The following is a 26,469-nucleotide window of genomic DNA, read 5'->3' as shown; positions in this document are numbered from 1 at the left end:
CATCCTCCAGTGAAGGCACCAGATTGTTGGTGACTTACCTTAAGACTGTAACTTGGCAACCAGGTAAACCCCCTTTATAAAAGCCAATCCATTTCTGGTGTTTTGCATTCTGGCAGCATTAGCAAACTAGAACACTCATTAATTAATTAATCCACCCATCTCTTCTATAAATATTTATGAAACAGATACTAACAGGAGGAGGGGGAAGTTAAGATGCAGAGTGTTTAAATGACTTGCTCCTTAGTGGCCCATGGCTACTTAGTGGCAAAGCAGAGACTAGAATCTTTGCATTTACAGTCCTGTGTTCTTGCTGGGAGGAGAGAACTGCTTCCAAAACTGTGAGGGAACTTAGCAAGTGCTTGGCTTGGAACAGGAGTAAAGGCAGATTTGAATTGTCCTCCACTGCATTTTTCCTCTCTACCTCTTACCCACTAGCTTCTTAGAAGTTGATTTCTGAAAAACAGGCTGGCTTTCAGCAGCTGTGAAAGAAGTGTTAGATTTGGTTCATATGACTTCAGTAAGTAGATGTAGATGAAATAACAAGAATGTGAATTTCAGCACAATATGTGTTTGTTTGTTTTTTGTTGTTTTTTGTTTGTTTGTTTTTTTAATGATGGTTGCTGTTAAGAATGAGACTGAGTTTGACAGAATGGTCTTAAGCTCCCCCTACAACCTGAGTCAAGTAGTCTCCATGGCCCTCTGTTGCTGTACTGTCTTGAATAATAGATGCTGCTGCTACTGTACCAGCGATGGATTCATTCCAAATTAATTCCCTGCTTCTTTGAGCCACTTACTCAGATTCAGCCTCCTAGGTAGAGAACCACTTGATTTGCCGAGTATATGTCATATGCCCCTGTTCCGCCTGCCAGGAAGCCAGAAGAGGAAATATCTGCCTCTCTTCCAGACAAAACAAAGAAAGAGTTGACCTTGAAAGTTCTTCCAATTTTAAGAAATTGTGATTCTGTAGGTTTTGTCATAGATTCACATTGTTACCACTAGCATTAGTGCAGGTATAGACATTTTTATGAGTACCATGGTTTTAATGATAACTGAGATAACAGCTGTCCAGCTCCCAAGTGTCCTTACAGAGTGGCATTATATCAGCATCTGATCTTCAGTTTTACATATCCAGAAAGACCATTTTATCTATGCTTCAGAATTTATCTGGCCAGAATTCTAATTAGTTAATTTATAATGAGAAATAAAATTTTCAAGTACACCAGACAGTCATGTTAGTCTAATAAAAGCATTCTGGCTCTGTGGGAAAACCATATGGGGAGCCAAACTATAATTAGAATGTTGTTGAGTGTGTTTAGAATCACAGCAGGAGGAGTTGGTTGTATGATTACAATGATTAATGGCCTCAGATTCTGATTACCTGATTGTAATAGTCAGGACTCTTTTGGTTGTAAGTGACAGAAGCACAATTAAAATTATCTGGGGAAATGAGGGGAATTTATTAAAAGAGTGTTGGAGCACTTCATGGAACTATGGAATAGTTCAGTGGAGTACCTGGGCTTCAGAAACAACTAGAATCAGGACTAGAAAACCTCCAGCATTCCCTTTCTTTCAGCTTCCGTCTCTTTCCCTAAGGACCAGCTTCTTCCACATGGTGAGGCATGTTATATCCCATGGTTCCCATCATAAGGCAGTAACTGACCCACTCCCATTGGTTCCAATTAAGAAAGGGAAATTCCAAGGGAGGGCCATTACCAGCTATCAGCTGGCCATAGGTAAGGGTGGCGGTGGTAGAGTGGATGCAGGTGGCACAAACTTGCTCCTGGTGGTTCTAGATAGTGAATTAAAGTCATTGTTCGTTGTCAGTGAGTCCAAGCTTTGCAATGCTATTGATGTACTCCAGCCCTGCACCCAGAAACAGAGAGGTCTATCACTGAGCCAGATCCATGCCGAGACTCAATGCCTCTTTGTCTTTATGAACTCTTGCTTTCCTGAGTTTCACTGTAAAGGCCATTTCTCTTCTGACAGACTTATTCTTTCTTTATATTCTTTATTTTACCACAGCCTTAGACTAGTATTAAAGAAGATCTATTTCCATATTTTTATTTTCAAAAGGCCATCTTAGTTCAAATTTGGTGAGTACATAATATATTCCCTTATGTATCACTTAAACATTGTTGCTCTGTTCTTTGGATTTTAAAAAAAAAGAGAGAGGAGGATCACTGAAAGTGAAAGTCATCTTTCAATATTACAAATGTTTCAATTTTGTTGAGCCACAATGCCTTTCTAGAAAGATAACAATGTTTTAATCTTCCACTTCTATTTAACTTTGAGTTCTTGGTACGGTAACTCTGTATCCTTTTACATTTAATTTTTATTTTTATTGCTTTATTCATCCAATGCATATTTCTCAGTGCCTACCTTGTACCAGACTGTGTACTGGGAGTTGATAATTAGGAGATGGAGAAAGGCCTGAATGTAGGTGAAATGGGGTGTCTTAGGTGAGTTGAGAGATACCCTAATGCTGACTTGCTTGGATCACTGAGAACCATTTCATTTGGAATCACAAATTTGGGTGAGAAAAGGGTAGGGAGCAAGTTAAGTGTCATTCCTTAACACTTAAACAAATTTAAAACTTATGGACTATTTCCATTGTATAAAAAACTCAAACACCCATGTACTCATCACCCGGTATGATGGTTTGAAGCTGTTATGTACCCCAGAAAAGATCATGTTCTTAAAATTAATCCATTCCTGTGGGTGTGGACCCATTTTAAGTAGAATCTTTTGGTGAGTAGGATCTTAAGCTAAGATGTGACCCACCTCATTCATTCAGGATGGGTCTTAATTCTCTTATTGGAGTACTTTATAAGAGGATAAAAGAAAAGACAGAAGCTCAGAGAGAAAAGCCAGAGAAGCTGAGAGAGGACACAGAAACAGAAAGGAAGCCACTGAAGCCAGAAGCTGGAAGCGATAAAACCTGGAAGGGAAGGGAGAGATCAGCAGATGTCACCATATGCCTGGCCATATGATGGAAAAGTTGAGGATCACTGGTAGATAGTCTTTGAAGAGAAGGGGACACCTTCTAGCATGTTAATATTTATATCAAATTTGTTTCATATATATATATGAAACACATTTGAAACTTACATATATATATATATATATATAAAGATAGAGTTGAAGTATCCCCATCATCATCCCATTTGTGTCCCTCCCTCTGCAGGGGAAGCCATTATTCTGAAGTTGATTGGTATTGTGGTGATTTGGAGCAAAATACCTGAGAAAAACATGTTCTTAAATTTAATCCATTCCTATGGGTGTGAACCCATTGTAAGTAGGACCTTTGGATGAGGTTACTTCAGTTAAGGTGTTGCCCAATTCAATCAGGATGGGTCTTAATCCTATTATTGGAGTCTGTTATAAACAGAATGGAATTCAGACAGATAGAGACAAAGCCATGGAAAGCAAGAAGCTGAAGTTCAAAGGAACCCTGAAGAGAAGGGAGAGGCCAGGAGAGTCTGCCATGTGCATGGCCATGTGGCACAGGAGCTCTGAACCAAGGATCACTGCAGCCAGCACCAGAATGCCAGTCTTCAAAAAGAAAGCATCACCTTGATGTGACTTTGATTTGGACTTTTTCCTAACCTCAAAACCATAAGCTAATAAATTTCCGTTGTTTAAGCCAATCCATTGCATTGTATTTGAGCAGCCAAGGAAAGTAAAATAGGTATCATTTTCATTCAACTTTTTATGCTTTGACTACAAATACGTGTTTCCAAGTATATATATAGAATTGTTTTATAAGGTTTTGAAATTTACATGAATAGACTCATACATGCATATCTTTTTGTGACTTGAGTTTTTCATTAAACATATTTTTGAGATATATTTATGATGAAAGATGTAGACCAGTTTGACATTTTTTCTTTATTTCATTTAATCTGTAACCGTCTTATGCATCCAGATATTGAAGTCAGAAGACCAGCTGCTGTATTCCATTGTACAATATATTGTGATTTATATATCCACCTAATATACCATCCTATTGGTAGACATTACATTTCTAAATTTTTACTGTTACAAATAATGGTCTTTATACATATCTCTTTAAGTATATATGCAAGAGTTTCTTTATACTCAGAAATAGACTTGCTGAGTAATAAGTTATGTGCATCTTCAGTTTTGCACAATATTGCTACTAGTAGTGTATGAATATTCCCAATCTTTCATATCCTCATACACATTATACAACTTTTAAATTTTTACCAAATTAATGTACATAAAATGGTACTTCATTGTTATTTTACTTTGAATTTTCCTAATTACTGAATTTAAGACTGAATTTTTTTTTAAATGTTTATTTTCCATTCTTGTGTCTTCTGTGAATTGAGTGTTTTAGTCTTTGTTCATTTTTATTGGGGTTTTGTCTCTTGATGGTTTGTAAGAGTTCTTTATTCTGGGTACTAATCCTGTTTTGGTTAAATTTATTACAAATACTTTCTTTCAGTATATGACTTGTCTTATAACTTTGTTTATGGTGTCTTTTGATTAGCAGAAGTTTTAAGTTGTATTTAGTCAAATTTACAAATTTACCAGTCTTTCCATTTATGATTGTCCCTTTTTTTTTTTTGGTCTTGTTAAAGACATATTTTCTATCCTGATATCATAAATATATTCTCCTATTTTGTTTTCTAAAAGTTTTAAAGTTTCACTTTTGATGTATAAGTTTTTAATCCACACTGAACTTACTATGTAGAAGCATTTACCAAATTTTAACATTTTTTTTTATAAGACCAGCCAATTAGTCTAGCACCATTTAATCCATCCTTTCCTCACTGATTTGTAAAGCCATTTCCATCGTACACTAAATTTCCTCAATTTAAGCAGGTCTGTTCTGCTCCATTGATCTGTTTGTATATCTCAGTACCAATACAACATTGTCTACAACATTGAGTACAGCTTTATACGAATTCTTGATACCTGGTAGAGTGAGTTTAGCCATCTTATTTTTCTTTTTCAAAGTTGTTTCCACTCTGCTTGCCCTTTATGGAATCATATGAATATAAGAATCACTTTTTCAAGTTCTATAAAACATCCTTGTTTGGTATTTGGATTGGCAGTGCTTCAAATTTGTTGGATGGAATAATTGCCATCATCACATTGAGTCATCCCATACATAAATAAAGGAATTTCTTTATGTCTTCCAACAAAATCATGTAATTTTCTCCATAAATGTCTTGCACATCTTCTGTTAAATGTATTTCTATAGGGAGCTTAAAGGTGGTTTTTTTAAAGTTTAATTTCCATTTTATTTTTTTCCAGAGACAACTTTTTTTTCCAGTCTCTAAGGACTCAGACCCTTACATGGGATTTGGCAGAAGTTTTGAGGCAGCAGTTGCAGATCTAAATTGGGATTGGGGTGTTGGGACCTTCTGGGCTTCCAGAGAATGGGTCCCAAACCACCTTACCTTCCTCTGCATAGCACAATTCATGCAATAATGTAGTTTCATATACAGCTTAGGAAGCACACAGGTGTTGAAGACACTTGCTTTGGAAATGTCCCTGATGGCTGTGGCCTCTACTATGTTTCGAATGGCTAACTTCTTAATGGCCTTATCCTTGGGCACACAGCAGGCTTAGTTTTGTGCAGCAAATAAGCAGCCTGAGGCCCTGGCCCTTTTGGGCATGACTGTTGTTCTTTTCTTTGTCATTTTGAAAGTGAGCACCCAAGGACCTCAGAGTTTTTCTTGCAATTATGAATTGGATTTTTCCACTTTAATTATATTATCTAATTTCTTGTTGCTGGTATATGAGTATGCTATTAAATTTTGTATGTTGGTCTTGTATCTGATAACTTGCTGAACTTTCCTGTGCTTATGTTTTGTAGATTCTCTTGGATTTTTAATGTAGATAATCATAACATCTGTGTAAAATGAAAATTTTGTTTCTTCCAATCCAATTATTATACTTACACTTCTTTTTCTTGTTTTATTGCATTTGCTAGGATCTCTAGTACATCATAGACTAGAAATGGTGAAGAAGGACTGCATTTGATTGGGAATGTTTCTGAAGAAGATAGTCATCAGCTTGGCTTTTATTATCATCTATTTTTTTCTTAATAGTAAGGTTGCCTTTTTCTATTGATTTTAAATATGTTAGATTTTCCTGTCAGAGCAAAAAAGTAATCCTACAGAGGAGGAAAGAGAAGTTTGGGTAGTTTACTCAATATCTTAGTTCAAGAGTGCCCTCTACTGTTGGAACAGTGAAGTTAAGTTTAATGACACCTATTAATGGGAGAAGGGAGGGTTCTTGCTGATGCTGTGATACTATGTTATAGCTCTAGGACCCTTCATTTCTGATGCTTGATTCCTTATTTCTCTTTACCTTCTTAGTTGCCCTCTCTTCCCTAGAAGCAGTACCTTCCCAACATTGCCTTTCTGATGTTGCACATTTGCCAAGTCTTTCTTTGAAGTGTAAATCTTCACGTATTCTTGGTCTCAGACCTGTTCTCAGTATTTCCTGATCAGGAAAGAATGCTTTCTTACTGGAGGTAATATGTTCCATCTTTGTTAGGGACTTACCACCCTCTCTCAGCTCTTCCATGTAATGTCTGCCAGGTTCTGCTCAGCCTAGGCTCTTTACCCACCTATAAGTAAATTGAAGTTTATAGTATTCTGACCCCTATTATGCTCAAGGGATGGGTGACTAAGTGATTTTTATTTGCTTTCCTGTTGATGTGTATGGTTGTTTGAAGGATGTATGTGTAGATTTGGACTTAAGGAACCAAGAGGTCTAGGAATGTAGTGTAATCTTCCTTTATGGCTGTGAATTTCTCATTTTATTTTTGTGAGTCTGTCATTTTTTGTCATACAATTATATATTGTTAGGTTTATCCCAATGTAGGATTGTTATATATTCTTGGTGACTTGTTCCTTTAATCATTAGATAACAATCTTTATAACTACTACTTTTGAATTCACATATAAAATTCTCCATTTTCATCATTTTAAAGTGTGCAGTTGTGACTTTTAGTATATTCACAAAGTTACGCGAACATAATCACTATCTAATTTCAGAATATAGTCCTCACTCCTAAAAGAAGCCCTGTACCCATGAAATAGTCACTCCACATTCTCCCCAGCCCAGTCCCTGGAAACCACTAATCTGCTTTTAGTCTTCTATGGATTTGCTTATTCTGGACATTTCATATAAAAGTAATCATACAATAGCTGGTCTTTGTGTCTGACATATTTCATGAGGTATAATGTTTTCAAGGTTTATTCATGTTGTAGCATGTATTAGTACTTCATTCCTTTTTTTTTTTTTACTTCATTCCTTTTTATGGCTGAATAATATTCCACTGTAAGAACATACCTTATTTTATTCATCCATTCACTGGTTGGTAGACATTTCAGTTGTTTCCTTTTTTTTTTTTTTTTTTTGCTGTTGTAGGTAATGCTGCTATGAACGTTAGCATACAAGTATCTGTTTGAGTCACTGATTTCAATTCTCTTGGGTATTTTCCTAGGAGTGCAATGGCAAGGTCATATGATAATTCTATGTTTATTTTATTGAGGAACTGCCAAACTGTTTCACACAGCAACTGCACCATTTTATATTCCCACCATTTGCATGAAATTTACAGTTTCTCCACAATCTAACCAACACTTGTTCTTTTCATTTTTTGAAACATTATTGCCCACCCAGTTGGTGTGAAGTGGTATCTCATCATAGTTTTGATTTGCATTTCTCTAATGACTAATGATTTTGAGCACCTTTTCATGTACTTATTGGCCATTTGTGTAACCATGGAGAAATTTCTATTCTGATCCTTTGCCCAGTTTTTAATTTGATTGTTTGTCTTTTTGTTTTTGAATTATGAGTGTTCATATGTTAAATACTAGACCATTATCATATATATGATCTACAAATATTTTCTCTTATTCTGTGAGTTGACCCTTAAGAATCCACACACACACACAAAAAAAAAACTGAGCTAAAAAATATGTCCAGAAAAGCTTCAGGATACAAGATCACCATGCAAAAATAAGATCTATTTCTATACACTTACAAACAATTCAAAAACAAAATTAAGAACTTAATTCCATTTACAATAGCATCCAAAAGTATAAAATATTTAGGAATAAATTTAACCAAAGAGATACAAGATTAAAAAAAAATCTCAATGACCTTGTGTTTAGAAACGGATGTCATATCAAAATGACAAGCAACAAAAGAAAATGTAGATAAATGGGACTTGATTGAAACTAAAACATTTTTACTTCAAAAGGCACTTGAAAAGATGTTCGTTATCATTAGTTGTTAAGGAAATGCAAATCAAAATGACAATAACACATCACTTCACAGTTACTAGAACTGGTGCCCTAGGTAGAAAAAACAGGAAAATAACAAGTGTTGGTGAGGATGTGGAGAAAGAGGAACCCTTATACACTGCTGGTGAGAAAGCACAGTACCTTGTTCTAGAGTACGCAAATACATGGGAGGCATTTGATTATCCCATGGCTCAGGGCAGTAAGAAAGAAAAGGAGGCCTGAGAAAAATTCCTCCCAATAGTGTCTGCTGTGCAGTACAGTTACTAGATGTGTAGTGTTCATATTCTTAAAGGCAGAAAATCTGCAATTGGAGGGTGATATGAACATTGAGATTGCATACTTGTGTAATGAATTCACTTTTGGTAACAAGGTGGATGCCTTGTGTGGCAGTCTCCCTTATGCTGCCCAGGATCACTTCTAGGACCGAGACTGTGATGGACCTGTGTTGGATGTGTGGAACCTGGGAGTCACCATCTGTACAATGGTCAGTGGGTCCCTGTCTTTTATTGTACAGAACTTTAGGAGCTGTGGGAGAAGGTACTAAGCAGAGAAGACCATATTCCGTTCTCCATGTCCATGGAGTGTGAAAACCTGCTCAAGGAATATCTCATTCTCAGTTCCCACAAGAGAGGAACGTTGGAGCAAATCATGAAAGATCCATGGATGAAGGTGGGTCATGAAGATGACAAACCAAAGCCTTATGTGGACCTATTCCACTAAGTATAAGGGTCCTCAGCACATTGACTGGATGGTTTCCTCAGGTTACACATGAAAGAGATCCTGAACTCCGTAATGAACAAGTCACCTATCTGTTCCTGGCGTATAAGAGATTCCACTTGGAGGACTCCCCCGAATTACCTGGAATTCCAAGCCTTCAATTATCTGAACAATGGCACCAGTCCCTTCCCAAGTAACAAGATAAAGCATAGCATTTCTGCCAACCCTAAGCCACCTCTGTGGCATCTTTAATCAATAATCTAACAATATTGAGATATACAGAAAATTAGTGGCCTACAGAGGGCCAGAGGTCAGGTCAGTAGGCCTGGAGCACAAGCTATGACCTGCAAAGCTTCTACTTGGCCTGGAGTAGAGGAATACCACCCCTATTTCCTCAGGGAACAGTAACCTTAACACCAGCAGAATCAAAGTAGGGATTCCCCACTTTCGGAAAGATCCAGCCTTGGCCTCCATCCAGAAAAGACATTCCAACCCAGCCAATATCCAGGGCTCCAGAGCGAGTGGAGATGCTCCCACCACATGTGGTGGACAGTGAAGGCAGCCACCAGAAAAAGAAAATATGTCAAGAGGACAGGCTGTTCTCATTAGACTGTCCATGAAGGATGAAGACCACAAGCTCCCTGGATCCCAAAAAGACAATGCAGGAGATGGGCAGGTGCTGGAAGCAAATAGCCATAAGTTGGACCAGAACAATTTCAGTCTGCTGGGCACATGCAGCATGCCATGCTGGAGGACTTTGGGAAGTGGAGGACAGAAGTGTGCAGATGCTGTGGTAAAGTCTCAGCAGGGTTCACCTGCAGAGGATATCTGCACCTCCATGGCCTTCAAAAGCATTGTTTCTAAAGTATCCTAGAGGCCTCAGCTTTCAAAGGCTGTGAGGAACTGCTTGGGAGACAGGAGAGGACTACAGACCCTAGTTGCCAGGTGGCCACTTGCCCCTACCTGGGTGACTACAGAGATGACTGGTGTGTTTCCCCTGGGGAACTTGCTTCCCTCTCCTGTGTTTCTCCATCTTTTCATCTGTTTCTGGGAGAGTGACATTGGTTCTTTTGGGTTACAGTTAGTTTGTGATAAGTTTCTGTCATTTGCATTGAAGACAGTTTCAGACAGCAGTGGCAGAGCTACAAGCAAGCTGATTGGTGCTGCCGATCCCTCTAAAGCGAGGTACAAGATTTGTACACTGAAAACTACAAAACATTGTTGAAAGATATTAAATAAGATCTAAATAAAAGGAAAGACATCCTGTGTTCATGCAGTGGAAGACAGTATTGTTAAGATGGCAATACTCTCCAAGTGATCTACAGATTCAATGCAATCCCTATGAAAATTCCAATGCCCCCTCCCCCCTTTTTTGCAGAAATGGACAAGCTGATTCTAAAAATCATATGGAATTGAAAGGGACCACACAAATAACCAAAATGATCTTGATAAAGTTGGAGTAGTTACATTTCCTGATTTTCAAAACTTACCTCAATCGAGAGGACCATATGATTTGTTTCCTTCTCTTTATTAATATGGTGTATTACACATATTTTTGCATATAGTTTTCTTTACTTTTGATGTCTTTGTCCGGATTTGGTATCAGAATAATACTGGCCTTATAGAATTTGTTAGGAATTGTTCCCTCCTCTTTTATTTTTGGCTGAGTATGAGAAAGACTGTTGTTAATTCTTTGAACAATTGGTAGAATTCACCAGTGAAATAATTTGGTCCTGGACTTCTCTTTCTTGGAAGTTTTTTGATTACTGATTCAATCTCTTTACTCATAGGTCTATTCAAATTTTCTGTATCTTCTTGCATCAGTTTTGGTAGTTTTGCATGTTTCTAGGAATTTTCCCATTTCATCTGAGTTATCTAATTTGTTGGCATACAATTTTCCACAGTGTTCTTTATAATCCTTTTTATTTCTGTAAGGTTGGTTAGTACTGTCCACACTTACTTTCCTAATTTTAGTAATCTTATTCTTCTCTCTTTTTTCTTGGTCAGTCTAGCTAAAGATTACTCAATTTTGTTGATCTTTCCAAAGAACCAACTTTTGGTTTTGTTGATTCTATTCTTTTACTTTTCTCTATTTCATTTATTTTCACTGCATTCATTACTATTTCTTTCCTTCTGTGTTCTTTGCATTTAGTTTTCTCCACTTTTTCTAGTTCCTTAAGGTGGAAGGTTAGGTTATTTCACCCATTCCTTTTTTTTTTTTTTTTTTTTTTTTTACTTTTTTTGTGAACTATAATATATACCGAAAAGTGGTAACATTCAAATTACAATTTCACAAGTAGTTAGAGAGCACATTTCTAAGAATGTTATGATTTGCAGTTCCACCTTTTCAGTTATTTCTTTATTGTGAACTATAACACATATATTGAAAGGTGATAACTTTCAAAGTACAATTTAACAAGTAGTTATAGAGCAAATGTCAATGACTGTTATGGGTTACAATTCCACCATTTCAGTTATTTCCTTAATGTGAACTACAACATATATGGAGAAATGTGATAACTTTCAAAATATAACTTAACAAGTAGCTATAGAGCAAAGATAGGATTTAACAAAGGATTATGAATACTGAATCTATATATATATATATTTAGTCTCTAGGTGTGCTGATTTGGATGTATTATGTTCCCCAAATGCCATTTTCTTTGATGCAGTTTTGTGTGGGCAGGAAACGTATTGGTGTTGTTTGAGTTGGAGACTTTTGATTGGATGTTTCCATGGAGATGTGATCACTCAACTGTGGGCAAGATCTTTCATTGGATAATTTCCATGGAGGTGTGGCTCTGCCCATTCAGAATGGGCCTTGATTAGTTTACTGGAGCACTATATAAGTTCAGACAGAAGGAGCGAACTTGCTACAGCCAAGAGGGACACTTTGAAGAATGCACAGAAGCTGAGAGAGTAGCTGCGGATGAAAGACAGTTTGAAGATGGCCGTTGAAAGCAGACTCTTGCTCTGGAGAAGCTAAGAGAGGAGAAATACCCCAAGAGCACCTAAGAGTGACATTTTTGAGGAACTGCAGCCTAGAGAGGAATGTCCTAGGAGAAAGCCATTTTGAAACCAGAACTCTGGAGCAGATGCCAGCCACGTGCCTTCCCAGCTAACACAGGTTTTCCGGACACCATTGGCCATTCTCCAGTGACGGTACCCAATTGCTGATGACTTACCTTGAACACTTTATGGCCTTAAGACTGTAACTTTGTAACCAAATAAACCCCCTTTATAAAAGCTGATCCATTTCTGGTATTTTGCATTCCAGCAGCATTAGCAAACCAGAACACTAGGGTACTAGAAGAGGTAGAAGGAAATAACTGACATGGTGGAACTGTAACATATAGCATGCTTCGAAATTTGCTCTATAGCCATTCCTTTTTTTTTTTTTAATCTTCATTTTATTGAGATATATTCATATACCATGCAGTCATACAAAACAAATCATACATTCGATTGTTCACAGTACCATTACATAGTTGTACATTCATCACCTAAATCAATCACTGACACCTTCATTACCACGCACACAAAAATAACAAGAATAATAATTAGAGTGAAAAAGAGCAATTGAAGTAAAAAAGAACACTGGGTACCTTTGTCTGTTTCTTTGTTTGTTTCTTTCCCCTATTTTTCTACTCATCCATCCATAAACTAGACAAAGTGGAGTGTGGTCCTTATGGCTTTCCCAATCCCATTGTCACCCCTCATAAGCTACATTTTTATACAACTGTCTTCGAGATTCATGGGTTCTGGGTTGTAGTTTGACAGTTTCAGGTATCCACCACCAGCTACCCCAATTCTTTGGAACCTAAAAAGGGTTGTCTAAAGTGTGCATAAGAGTGCCCACCAGAGTGACCTCTCGGCTCCTTTTGGAATCTCTCTGCCACTGAAGCTTATTTCATTTCCTTTCACATCCCCCTTTTGGTCAAGAAGATGTTCTCCGTCCCACGATGCCGGGTCTACATTCCTCCCCGGGAGTCATATTCCACGTTGCCAGGGAGATTCACTCCCCTGGGTGTCTGATCCCACGTAGGGGGGAGGGCAGTGATTTCACCTTTCAAGTTGGCTTAGCTAGAGAGAGAGGGCCACATCTGAGCAACAAAGAGGCATTCGGGAGGAGGCTCTTAGGCACAATTATAGGGAGGCCTAGCCTCTCCTTTGCAGCAACCGTCTTCCCAAAGGTAAAACCTATGGTAGAGGGCTCAAACCATCAAACCACCAGTCCCCTATGTCTGTGGTCATGTTAGCAACCATCGAGGTGGGGTAGGTCAATACCCCTGAATTCTCCACAGGCTCCTCAAGGGGGCACTACATATTTTTTTCCTTGTTTTTCTTTCTTTTTTTTTTTTTTTAACTTTCCTTTCTTTTTCAAATCAACTGTATGAAAAAAAAAATAAAAAAAATAACATACAATAAAAGAACATTTCAAAGAGACCATAACAAGGGAGTAAGAAAAAGACAACTAACCTAAGATAACTGCTTTACTTCCAACCTGTTCCTACTTTACCCCAAGAAAGTTACCTAATATAGCAACATTTCTGTGAACTTGTTCCTACTACATCCATCAGAAATTAACAGACCATAGTCATTCCTGGGCATCCCCAGAACGTTAAATAGCTTATCTGTTCTTCTTGGATTATTGATCCCCCTTCCTTAATTGCTCTCTATTGCTAGTTCCCCTACATTCTATATTATAAACCATTTGTTTTACATTATTCAAAGTTCACATTAGTGGTAGCATATACTATTTCTCTTTTTGTGCCTGGCTTATTTCACTCAGCATTATGTCTTCAAGGTTCATCCATGTTGTCATATGTTTCACGAGATCGTTCCTTCTTACTGCCGTGTAGTATTCCATCGTGTGTATATGCCACATTTTCTTTATCCACTCATCTGTTGAAGGACATTTGGGTTGTTTCCATCTCTTGGCAATTGTGAATAATGCTGCTGTGAACACTGGCATGCAGATATCTGTTCGTGTCACTGCTTTCCGATCTTCCGGGTATATACCGAGAAGTGCAATCGCTGGATCGAATGGTAACTCTATATCTAGTTTTCTAAGGAACTGCCAGACTGACTTCCAGAGTGGCTGAACCATTATACAGTCCCACCAACAATGAATGAGAGTTCCAATTTCTCCACATCCCCTCCAGCATTTGTAGTTTCCTGTTTTTTTAATGGCAGCCATTCTAATCGGTTGAGATGGTATCTCATTGTGGTCTTAATTTGCATCTCTCTAATAGCTAGTGAAGCTGAACATTTTTTCATGTGTTTCTTGGCCATTTGTATTTCCTCTTCAGAGAACTGTCTTTTCATATCTTTTGCCCATTTTATAATTGGGCTGTCTGTACTATTGTCATTGAGTTGTAGGATTTCTTTATATATGCAAGATATCAGTCTTTTGTCAGATACATGGTTTCCAAAAATTTTTTCCCATTGAGTTGGCTGCCTCTTTACCTTTTTGAGAAATTCCTTTGAGGTGCAGAAACTTCTAAGCTTGAGGAGTTCCCATTTATCTATTTTTTCTTTTGTTACTTGTGCTTTGGGTGTAAAGTCTAGGAAGTGGCCGCCTAATACAAGGTCTTGAAGATGTTTTCCTACATTATCTTCTAGGAGTTTTGTGGTGCTTTCTTTTATATTGAGATCTTTCATCCATTTTGAGTTAATTTTTGTGTAGGGGGTGAGGTAGGGGTCCTCTTTCATTCTTTTGGATATGGATATCCAACTCTCCCAGCCCCATTTGTTGAAAAGACCATTATGACTCAGTTCAGTGACTTTGGGGGCCTTATCAAAGATCAGTTGGCAATAGATCTGAGGGTCTATCTCTGAATTCTCAATTCGATTCCATTGATCTATATGTCTATCTTTGTGCCAGTACCATGCTGTTCTGACAACTGTGCCTTTATAATAAGCTTCAAAGTCAGGGAGTGTAAGTCCTCCCACTTCGTTTTTCTTTTTTAGAGTGTCTTTAGCAATTCAAGGCATCTTCCCTTTCCAAATAAATTTGATAACTAGCTTTTCCAAGTCTGCAAAGTAGGTTGTTGGAATTTTGATTGGGATTGCATTGAATCTGTAGATGAGTTTGGGTAGAATTGACATCTGAATGACATTTAGCCTTCCTATCCATGAACATGGAATATTTTTCCATCTTTTAAGATCCCCTTCTATTTCTTTTAGTAGAGTTGTGTAGTTTTCTTTGTATAGGTCTTTTACATCTTTGGTTAAGTTTATTCCTAGGTACTTGATTTTTTTAGTTGCTATTGAAAATGGTATCTTTTTCTTGAGTGTCTCTTCAGTTTGTTCATTTCTAGCATATAGAAACATTACTGACTTATGTGCATTAATCTTGTATCCCACTACTTTGCTAAATTTGTTGATTAGCTCTAGTAGCTGTATCGTCGATTTCTCAGGGTTTTCCAGATATAAGATCATATCATCTGCAAACAATGACAGTTTTACTTTTTCTTTTCCAATTTGGATGCCTTTTATTTCTTTGTCTTGCCGGATTGCCCTGGCTAGCACTTCCAGCACAATGTTGAATAACAGTGGTGACAGCGGGCATCCTTGTCTCGTTGCTGATCTTAGAGGGGAGGCTTTCAGTCTCTCACCATTGAGTACTATGCTGGCTGTGGGTTTTTCATATATGCTCTTTATCCTATTGAGGAAGTTTCCTTCAATTCCTACCTTTTGAAGTGTTTTTATCAAAAATGGATGTTGGATTTTGTCAAATGCTTTTTCAGCATCTATTGAGATGATCAATTGATTTTTCCCTTTTGACTTGTTAATGTGTTGTAATACATTGATTGATTTTCTTATGTTGAACCATCCTTGCATGCCTGGAATGAACCCCACTTGGTCATGGTGTATGATTTTTTTAATGTGTCTTTGGATTTGATTTGCAAATATTTTGTTGAGGATTTTTGCATCTATATTCATTAGAGAGATTGGCCGATAGTTTTCCTTTTTTGTAGCATCTTTGCCTGGTTTTGGTATTAGATTGATGTTAGCTTCATAAAATGAGTTAGGTAGTGTTCCATTTTCTTCAATGTTTTGAAAGAGTTTGAGTAAGATTGGTGTCAGTTCTTTCTGGAAAGTTTGGTAGAATTCCCCTGTGAAGCCATCTGGCCCTGGGCATTTATTTGTGGGAAGATTTTTGATGACTGATTGGATCTCTTTGCTTGTGATGGGTTGGTTGAGGTCTTCTATTTCTTCTCTGGTCCATCTAGGTTGATCATATGTTTCCAGGAAATTGTCCATTTCCTCTACATTATCCAGTTTGTTGCCATACAGTTGTTCATAGTATCCTCTTATAATTTTTTTAGTTTCTTCAGGATCTGCAGTTATGTCACCTTTTTCATTCATTATTTTGTTTATATGGGTCTTCTCTCTTTTTGATTTTGTCAGTCTAGCTAGGGGCTTGTCAATCTTGTTGATCTTCTCAAAGAACCAACTTTTGGTGATATTTATCCTCTCTATTGTTTTTTTGTTCTGTATGTCATTTATTTCTGCTTTAATCCTTGTTATTTCTTTTCTTCTACTTGGTTTAGGATTGGTTTGCTGTTCATTTTCTAGCTTCTTGAGTTGATCCGTTAGTTCTTTGATTTTGGCTCTTTCTTCCTTTTTAATATATGCGTTTAGTGCTATAAATTTCCCCCTTAGCACTGCTTTTGCTGCATCCCATAGGTTTTGGTCTGTTGTGTTCTCATTTTCATTCATCTCTATATATTTAGCAATTTCTCTTGCTATTTCTTCGTTAACCTACTGATTGTTTAGGAGTGTGTTGTTTAACCTCCAGGTATTTGTGAATTTTCTAAGTCTCTGATGGTTATTGACTTCTAATTGTATTCCATTGTGGTCAGAGAATGTGCTTTGAATAATTTCAATCTTTTTAAATTTATTGAGGCTTGTTTTATGTCCCAGCATATGATCTATTCTGGAGAAAGTTCCGTGAGCACTAGAAAAGTATGTGTATCCTGGTGATTTGGGATGTACTGTCCTGTATATGTCTGTTAAATCTAATTCATTTATCAGATTGTTTAGGTTTTCAATTTCCTTATTGGTCTTCTGTCTGGTTGATCTATCTATAGGAGAGAGTGATGTGTTGAAGTCTCCCACAATTATTGTGGAAACATCAATTTCTTCCTTTAGTTTTGCCAGTGTTTCTCTCATGTATTTTGTGGCACCTTGATTGCGTGCATAGACATTTACGATTCTTATTTCTTATTGTTGAATTGCCCCTTTTATTAGTATGTAGTGGCCTTCTTTGTCTCTCAAAACATCCCTGCATTTAAAGTCTATTTTATCTGAGATTAATATTGCTACACCTGCTTTCTTTTGGCTGTAGCTTGCATGAAATATTTTTTTCCATCCTTTCACTTTCAATTTCTTTGTGTCCCTGTGTCTAAGATGAGTCTCTTGTATGCAACATATTGAGGGTTCATTTTTTTTTTTTTGATCCATTCTGCAAATCTGTATCTCTTAATTGGGAGTTTAATCCATTTACATTCAACATTATAACCATGAAGGCATTTCTTGAATCAGCCATCTTATCCTTTGGTTTATGTTTGTCATATTTTTCCCCTCTCTCTATTAATATCCTTAATTGTACCCATACCACATCTCTTTAGTACTGAACCTTTCTCCAAGTCTCTCTGTCCTTTCTTTGTTTCTCTGTGTGTAGGGGTCCCTTGAGTATCTCCAGTAGGGCAGGTCTCTTGTTAGCAAATTCTCTCAACATTTGTTTGTCTGTGAAAAATTTAAGCTCTCCCTCAAATTTGAAGGAGAGCTTTGCTGGATAAAGTAGTCTTGGTTGGAAATTTTTCTCACTCAGAATTTTAAATGTATCATGCTACTGCCTTCTTGCCTCCAGGGTGGCTGCTGAGTAGTCACTACTTAGTCTTATGCTGTTTCCTTTGTATGTGGTGAATTGCTTTTCTCTTGCTGCTTTCAGAACTTGCTCCTTCTCTTCTGTGTTTTGCAGTGTGATCAGAATATGTCTCAGAGTGGGTTTATTTGGATTTATTCTATTTGGGGTTCGCTGAGCATTTATGATTTGTGTATTTATGTTGTTTAGAAGATTTGGGAAGTTTTCCCCAACAATTTCTTTGAATACTCTTCCTAGACCTTTACCCCTTTCTTCCCCTTCTGGAACACCAATGAGTCTTATATTCGGACGTTTTACGTTATCTATCATATCCCTGAGGTCCGTTTTGATTTTTTCAATTTCTTTCCCCATTGTTTCTTTTATGCTTTCATTTTCCATTCTGTCATCTTCCAGGTCACTGATTTGTTGATGAACTTCCTCTAGTCTTGTACTATGAGTGTCCAGAATCTTTTTAATTTGGTCAACAGTTTCTTTAATTTCCATAAGATCATCTACTTTTTAATTTAGTCTTGCAATGTCTTCTTTATGCTCTTCTAGGGTCTTCTTGATATCCTTTGTATCCTGTACTATGGTCTCATTGTTCATCTTTAGTTCTTTGAGTAGCTGCTCTAGGTGCTGTGTCTCTTCTGATCTTTTGATTTGGGTGCTTGAGCTTGGGTTGTCCGTATCGTCTGGTTTTTTCATATGCTTTATAATTTTCTGTTGTTTTTGGCCTCTTGGCATTTGCTGAACTTGATAGGGTTCTTTTAGGATTTGTAGACCAATTGAAGTCCTTATCTCTAATTTATCAGATCTGCAGCTCCGTGGAGTACACTTTCTCTAACTAACCAGCAGGTGGCGTCCACGAGCCACCTGTACTCCACAAACCAGTTCTCCCCCGCTTAGCCTTTGTGGTGAGTGGGGGAGTGAATCTTGTGGGGTCCAATTGGTGTACCAAGCTTGTGTGTGTAGTTGGTGTTGCCCGCCCTGTATATGGGGCGTGTTTCTGGGCAGTCAGGGAGGGGGGTGGCTCTAACAATCAAATCTCCCTGGTGATCCTAGAGTTTTAAAGCTGCTGCAATGGTCTAATCCTTCAGTTCAGTCCTGCCACAGTTTTTCTCTGCCACTGACCCACAAGTCCCTGGTATTGGCGTACAGCTCCTGAGACTTGCAAGTGGGCCCCTCTTCCAGGCCGTGCACCCCCTGGTCCTCTGTTGAGGGATGACTGTGCTATGTCACAGGTGAGTGCCGTCCCCCCAGGGCAGTTCTGGGCTGGTGGGCTGTTTAGGGGGGCTCCGAGTCTGCTGAAATGATGGCTGAATGGGGCTTTGTTAATTCACACTGCTCCACCTTCCCAACTCTGGGACAATCAGCTGAGGTTGCAGGGAAGGCTAATGTCCACTCCCAGTTTTGTGGTGTGTGCCTGTTATTTGAAGCACTTCCGTCACACTGGGTTGTCTGGGGCAGCTCTGGGCTATAGGGCTGGCGATGGGCAGGAGTGTTTCCTGTCCACCAGGATGATGGCTGTGAGCGGACACCCCCCTTTTCTTGGGAAGTTGTGGTGTTTAGTGAATTTTCTCAGCCACTGGATTATTGCCTTTTGTCTCAGAGTTCTCTTAGTTCTGCTCTTGTCTTGACCTGCCCAAATTGCAAGTCTTTGAAGCTTTTTGTATTGGGCTTCTTAGAGTAATTGTTTTAGAAAAAGAAAAAAGGATTAAAAAAAAAAAAAAAAGGTCCTCCTCAGAGACCTAATGGGTTATTGAAATGCTAAGAGACAAAGCAATTAGGGCCATTAAGGAAAGGTCCACAGGGCAGAGAGATCAGCTTTTCTTCGGGATTTGCATATGAGCCTCAGGGCCTGAGCTCTGCCCTTCCCCTTTCTATGTTCACCAGAACTCCAAAAATCCTCCGCTTTTATTTTGGAGTTTTTCGTGTTGTTTTTTTCTATGCCTGTTTCCTCTCTGCTGGGCTGGCTGCTCTCAGATTCTCTGGTGTCTGGTCTCAGTCTATCTATGGTTGGAGTTTGGATCAGTAGAATGAGTTTCTGATAAGGGCTGCCACTGCAGTTCTCCCTTCTCCTTCCCGGAGCTGACAGCCCCTCCTCCCATGGGACTGAGCCTGGCAGGGAGTGGTGTGGGTCCCCTGACCACAAAAACTTACAGATTTCGCTGATCTCAGCAGTTCGACGTTTTCATGAGTGTTGTATGAAGTATGCCCAAAGTCAGATTGCTCTGTGGTGTCCAGTCCACACAGTTCCTGGCTTTCTACCTACTTTCCTGGAGGAGTAACTAAAACATACAGCTCACCAGTCCGCCATCTTGCCCCGCCCTCCCATTCCTTTTTATGTGTAAATGTTTACAACTATAAATTTCCCTCTGAGCACTGCTTTTGCTGAGTCCTGTAAGTTTTTGTTTTAATTCATCTAAAGCATTTTCTAATTTCTCTAGTGAGTTCTTCTTTGACCCATTGGTGGTTTGTTTTAATTTCCACTTATTTGTGAATTTTCTAGATTTCCACCTGTTATGTTTCTAATTTAATTCCATTTTTGTTGAAGAAGTTATTTTGTATGGATTATTAGTTTCAATAATATACAAAACTTTGCTCCTATATAGCTCCATCTTCCCCTTTATGTTAGTATAGTCAAAATTATATCTTTATACATTGTATGCTCATCAATATATATTTATAATTGTTTATTAAGTCATAAAGAAAAAGAAGAGTTATAAACCAAAAATACAATAATACTAACTTTTATATTTACCTGTGTAAGTACCTTTACTGAAGTTCTTTATTTCTTCATATGTATTTGAGTTACTTTAGCCTGAAGAACTCCCTTACCATTTCTATAGAGCATGTGCATATATCCTAGCAATGAATTCTCCCAGTTTTTGTTCGTCTGAGAATATCTTATTTTCTCCATTTTTGAAGGATAGTTCTGTTGGATGTAAAATTCTTAGCTGATAGTTTTATTTCTCTCTCAGCACTTTGAATATGTCATCCTCCTGCTTTTCAGCCTCCATTGTTTCTGATGAGAAACCAGCTGTTTATTAAGGATCTCTTATACATAATGAGCTGCTTCTTTCTTGCTGCCTTCAAAATTTTTTCTCCTTGGCTTTTGACAGTGATTAGAGAGTGTTTTGGTGTGGACCTCTTTGCATTTGTCTTGCTTGGATTCATTGATCTTCTTGAATGTATAGATTCATGTTTTCATCAAATTTGGGAAGTTTTCAGCCATTATTTTTTCAAATATTCTTTCTGCCCTTTTCTTACTCTCCTCTTTTGGGACTCCCAGAATGCATTTACTGGTATGCTAGGCTGTGTCAGACACATCTCTGAGGCTTTGTTCATTTTTCCTCATTCTCTTTTCTTTCTGTTCCAGACTGGATAATTTCAATTGACTGTCTTCAAGTTCACTAACTCTGTCTTCTACCTGCTGAAATCTGCTGTTGAAACACTGTAGTAATTTTCATTTCAGTTATTTTACTTTTCAACTTCAGGATTTCTATTTGGTGCCTTTTTATAAATTATATTTCTTTATCAATATTCTCTACTGGATTAGACATTGTTCTAATAGTTTCCTTTAGTTCTTTTTACATGGTCTCCTGTAACTCTTTAAGCATATTTCAAATATATAATTGAAAGTCTTTTCTAATAAGTATGATGTCTGGACTTCCTCAGGGACAGTTTCTACTACTTTCTTTTTTTCCTTTGTATGGGCCATACTTTCTTGTTTCTTTGTACTGTGTATATATATGTATATATTTTTTTAAATTGGACACTTCAAATATTATAGTGAAAACTCTGAAAATCACACTGTTACCCCTTTCCCAGTGTTTGTCACTGCTGCTTGTTGTAGTTATTGTTTAGTGATTTTTCTGAACTAATTTTGTAAAATCTGTCTTCTTTGCTATGTGTGACCATGGACATCTCTGTTCAGTGAGCTTAGTGTTCAGCTAATGTTTTGACAGAGATTTCCTTAAATTCTTAGAACCAACAAAACAAAAAGGTCTCTCAGTATTTGCAAGCAGGCTGTGTGTGTGTGTTGGGGCATGTCTTTATCACTGAGCCAGGAAGTTTACAACTTTGCATTGGTCTTTGTGGCTTGCTTTTGCAGATCCTGAATGTTATCAGAAATGAGACCTCAGAGCATTCTCTGGTCTTTTTCTGAACACAAACACAGCCCTGGGCATGCATGTAGACTTCTAGATTCCTAGAAATATGTGAGAACTTTGCAAAGCCTGTATTGTCCAGATCATCTCATTATCCAACCTTTTCTCCCAAGCTTTTTGGTTAACCTATTGTTTGCTCCAACTGCCGTCCCTTGCCTCAAGCAGCAGCAGCTATACCATTTGCCTTTAAATGTTTTTGACAAATGCTCCTCCACTCCCAATCTCCACTAGAAAGCCATTTCATCCCTGACAGTGTTTGGAATTAGATTTTTAAAATCCTAAGGTGGAGAACCCTCCTGGCCCTTTGAACCAGTCCTTCAGATAGGTCAAAACCAAAACAACCATTTCTTTGAGAATAAACACTGTAAAGTCAGTTCTGTTTCCTCTAGTAGTAGGAGAATGTAATGGGGAGTGGGAAATGGGACCAGAATAGCTCTTAAGTAGTCAGCTATTTTTTCTTTATTAAGCATTCCTCCTGGTTACTATAAACTTTTGATTAGTTTCCAGAATTCAGAAAGAGTTGATTCTGACATTTTTTTTGCAAGTTTATTCACTGTTTTTATGGAGAGATGGACTTTTGGAGTTCTCTATTCTGCAATTTTTGCTGATACCACCCATAACTTCTAATTTTTTTACTCAAAAACCTATTATACATTATAAAAATATAACAGCACTAAGTTGCTTTTGTTAAAATTTGCCTGATGAATCATTTTATATTACTTTCCTTTCACAATTTCCTTGAAAATAATTTTATTTTAGGTATAACAGTATATAGTTGGACATTTTAAAAATACAGGCTAATATTCAGTTTAAGCCTGAGAAGTTTTTTTCACTGATAGGTTTAATCCTTTTACTTTTATAATTATTGAGTTATTTTTTACTATATTAATTTTTTTATGAACAGAAATGATTTACCTCTTTTACTTTACTTTCCTGCTTTATATTAGATTAGCCTTTTAAAAAAATCCTGTTTGCTCCATTTTTAAAATCCATATGCTCTTTTGAAAGTTACACTCCTAATTTTCATTTTGTTTTTAATTGCCAGGACTTGAACATTAATGTGCATCAGAATCACCTGGAGGGCTTGTTGAAACACAGATTTCTGGGATCTACACCCAGAGTTTCTAATTCATTAGGTCTGGGATGGGCCCAGGTATTTGCATTTCTAACAAGTTCCCAGATGCTGCTGATGCTGCTGCTTTGAAATCACACTCTGAGATTGTGTGATCAATCAGGAATTGATGATTTCTGTCAGGGACTGGTGTTTGCCATCAGGGTAAATACTAGTACCTATAGCAATAACTCTTCAGAGTTGGGCTTTCTTGTTGTTTGTGAATTCTCTTACTTGCTTGTATCTGAAGTAGGGCAGGTCTTTTATTAGCAAAATATCTCAGCATTTGTTTGTCTGTGAAAAATTTAAGCTCTCCCTCAAATTTGAAGGAGAGCTTTGCTGGATAAAGTATTCTTGGTTGGAAATTTTTCTCTCTCAGAATTTTAAATATGTCATGCCACTGCCTTCTTGCCTCCATGGTGGCCACTGAGTAGTCACTACTTAGTCTTATGTTGTTTCCTTTGTATGTGGTGAATTGCTTTTCTCTTGCTGCTTACAGAACTTGCTCCTTCTCTTCAGTATTTGACAGTCTGATCAGATATGTCTTGGAGTAGGTTTGTTTGGATTTATTCTACTTGGAGTTCGCTGGGCATTTATGCTTTGTGTATTTATATTGTGTAGAAGGTTTGGGAAGTTTTCCCAAACAATTTATTTGAATACTCTTTCTAGAACTTTACCCTTCTCTTCCCCTTCTGGGACACCAATGAGTCTTATATTTGGATGTTTTATTTTATCTATCTTATCCCTGAGGTACGTTTCGATTTTTTTGATTTTTTCCCCATTCTTTCTTTTGTTCTTTCATTTTCCATTCTGTGGTCCTTGAGGTTGCTGATTCATTGTTCAGCTTCCTCTAGTCTTGTACTATGAGTATCCAGAATCTTTTTAATTTGGTCAACAGTTTCTTTTATTTCCGTAAGATCATCTGTTTATTTACTTACTCTTGCAATTTCTTCTTTGTGCTCTTCTAGGGTCTTCTTCATGTCCTTTATATCCTGTGCCTTGCTCTCATTGTTTGTCTTTAGTTCTTTGATTAATTGCTCCAAGTACTGTGTCTCCTCTGATCTTTTAAATTGGGTATTTGGGTTTGGGTTATCCATATCATCTGTTTTTTTCATATGCTTTAAAATTTTCTGTTATTTTTGGGCTCTTGGCATTTGCTTTACTTGGTAGGGTTCTTTTAGGATATGTAGAATTATTCAAAGACTAATCTCTAATTTGTCAGATCTACAGCTTGGTGGCATACACTTTCTCTAACTAACCAGCAGGTGGTGTCCGCTGGTCACCTATTCCCCTAAAGTCATTTCTCCCCAACTTTGTCTTTGTGGTGTGTGAGGGTCTGGTTCTTGTGGGGTCCAATTGGTGCACCAAGTTTGGGTGTGTTGTTGGTGCTGTCCACCCTGAATGTGGGGCATGTGTCTGAGTGGTTAGGGAGGGAGGACAGCTTTAATAATCAAACCTCCCAGGTGTTCCTGGAGATTTAAGGCTGTTGCAAGAGTCTAAATCTTCATTTCATTCTCGCCACAGATTGTCTCTGCCTCTGACCGACAAGTCCTTGGTATTGGCGTATGGTCCCTGGGATTTCCGAGTGGGTCCCTCTTCCAAGCCATGCCCTTCTAGGGCCTCTGCTGAGGGAAGGTTGTGCTACATCACAAGTGCACATCATCCCTCAAGGGAAGTTCTGGGCCGCTGGGCTGTGTAGGGGCGTTCCCAGCCTGCTGTAAGGATGGCTGAATGGGGTGTGTTAATTTCCCCTTTTTCACACAGCTCCGCCTTCCCAGCTCCAGAACAATTAGCTGTGGGTGCATGAAAGGCTGTTGTCCATGCCCGATATTGTGGAAGTGTGTTGCTGGAAACACTTCCTGTCACACTGGGTTTTTTGGCGTGGCTCTGGGCTGTGGCGCCTGCGCCAGGCAGGAGTGTTCCCAGCCTGCCGGGAAGATGGCTTCAAGGGGCATGTTTTTTTCCCCCTTTTGGCTCACCTCTGCCTTCCTCGCTCCGAGACAATTAGCAGCGGGTGTGCGAAAGGCTATCTTCCATGCCAGATATTGAGGCATTCGCACAGCCCATTCCTGCCGCGCTTCACTGTGCATTTCTCACTGCCATATCTGCAGCCGCTTTTGGGTTTTTTAAAAAAGAACTAGTCTGCCTCCAAACGCCAACCCATGGTTTCTCCACACTGCAGTGTGGCTACCAGATATTCAGCAGGCTTACTCACTAACTTCAGATCGCAGACTCCCGGTTTCACCAAGTGCATGGTCCCTGTGGATTTAGCAGACCTTGTCCAGCTGGTGTATCACTGGAACTGGTGTTCTGGGTCACTTTCTGGCTTTTATCTAGTATTTGTCATGGAGGTGTTTTTTTGCCCTGTCTATCCTAGCCGCCATCTTAGGTTCTCCCTCACTTTCTTGTTAAATTCTTTTATATTCTCATCAGTTCAATTGTGCATTAATGTTTTGTTTTGTTTTCAAATTTTCTTTTACCTAGTATTTTAGGCGTGTAATACTTAGAGGTTTTTTGTTTATTTGTTTGGTTGGTTTTTTTGACCTTCTTGTCCCACAGTATTGCCAGGAACAGAAATGGAGTTTCAATTTCTCCGAGGAGAATTCTCTGTCTACCCCCTCCCCCACCAACTCTCAGCAGAGAAATTTTCTTGCAGTGTCCCTGGACTGGTAGCTGGAGTTTAGCTGGTCTCTAGTATATGGAGGTACAGGCCTTATGAGTCCTAGCATTAAGCAGGAGTTTACCTCTTTGCCTCATTTGAACCCAAGGCCATGTCTCTCATCCCTGAGATGTGGTTCCAGCTCCAGCTTTGTGGCACCAGCTTGTGGCTTCCCATTCTAATGAGTGTTCTCCTTCTTTCTAGCACCTCAGGTTTCCCTTTTGAGTTTGGATATACTTGTAGACTTTAGGGGGGGATATATTTCATCCATTATTTCTTTGTGTCTAATAGGATAGGAGAGGAGAGCCATGTAATCTTTGTCCACCCTACTGTCTGCTCCTATCTCTTCAGTTGTCATCTAGCATAGAACCTGGGGCATAAGGTCAAAAAAATTTTGAGTCAGAAAAGAGGTGTTAAGAGAATTCAAGTGTAGAGAACCTGAACTGAGGGAGTTGGAGTTTGGTAGCCACAGGTATTGCTAATACCAGAGAACCTACATAGTGCTGACTGAAAGGAACTGAAGGACGGACAACCTGCTGATGGTGGGTAACACTACGAATGGCTGGGACTGATGTGGCATTTAAAATTCAGCCTGATCTTCAATTTTTTTAGGGCGAATTCATCCTCAAATGTTTTTATCTTAC

At 38.3% G+C, this 26,469-nt stretch overlaps 1 protein-coding gene across 6 annotated transcripts in view; it reads left to right on the top strand.

Moving 5' to 3' along the window:
* Positions 1-26,469, top strand: part of C10H9orf135 (chromosome 10 C9orf135 homolog) — a 246,029-nt gene that overhangs the window by 65,781 nt on the left and 153,779 nt on the right. Inside the window, exon 5 of one of the 6 annotated variants that reach the window (XM_037797860.1) lies at positions 5,966-6,082. The exons of the other annotated variants lie outside the window; for them this stretch is intronic. Coding sequence (XP_037653788.1) covers positions 5,966-5,984 — 19 coding nt within the window. The 3' untranslated portion in view covers positions 5,985-6,082. Of the gene's footprint in view, positions 1-5,965; positions 6,083-26,469 lie in introns of those variants that run through there. 6 annotated transcript variants of the gene reach the window in all.

This window comes from Choloepus didactylus, chromosome 10, assembly GCF_015220235.1.
Source record: "Choloepus didactylus isolate mChoDid1 chromosome 10, mChoDid1.pri, whole genome shotgun sequence".
In the NCBI taxonomy this organism is placed as follows: domain Eukaryota; kingdom Metazoa; phylum Chordata; class Mammalia; order Pilosa; family Megalonychidae; genus Choloepus; species Choloepus didactylus.
Note: the sequence above shows the minus strand (reverse complement) of the source record. Positions and strands in the feature narration are given on the sequence as shown.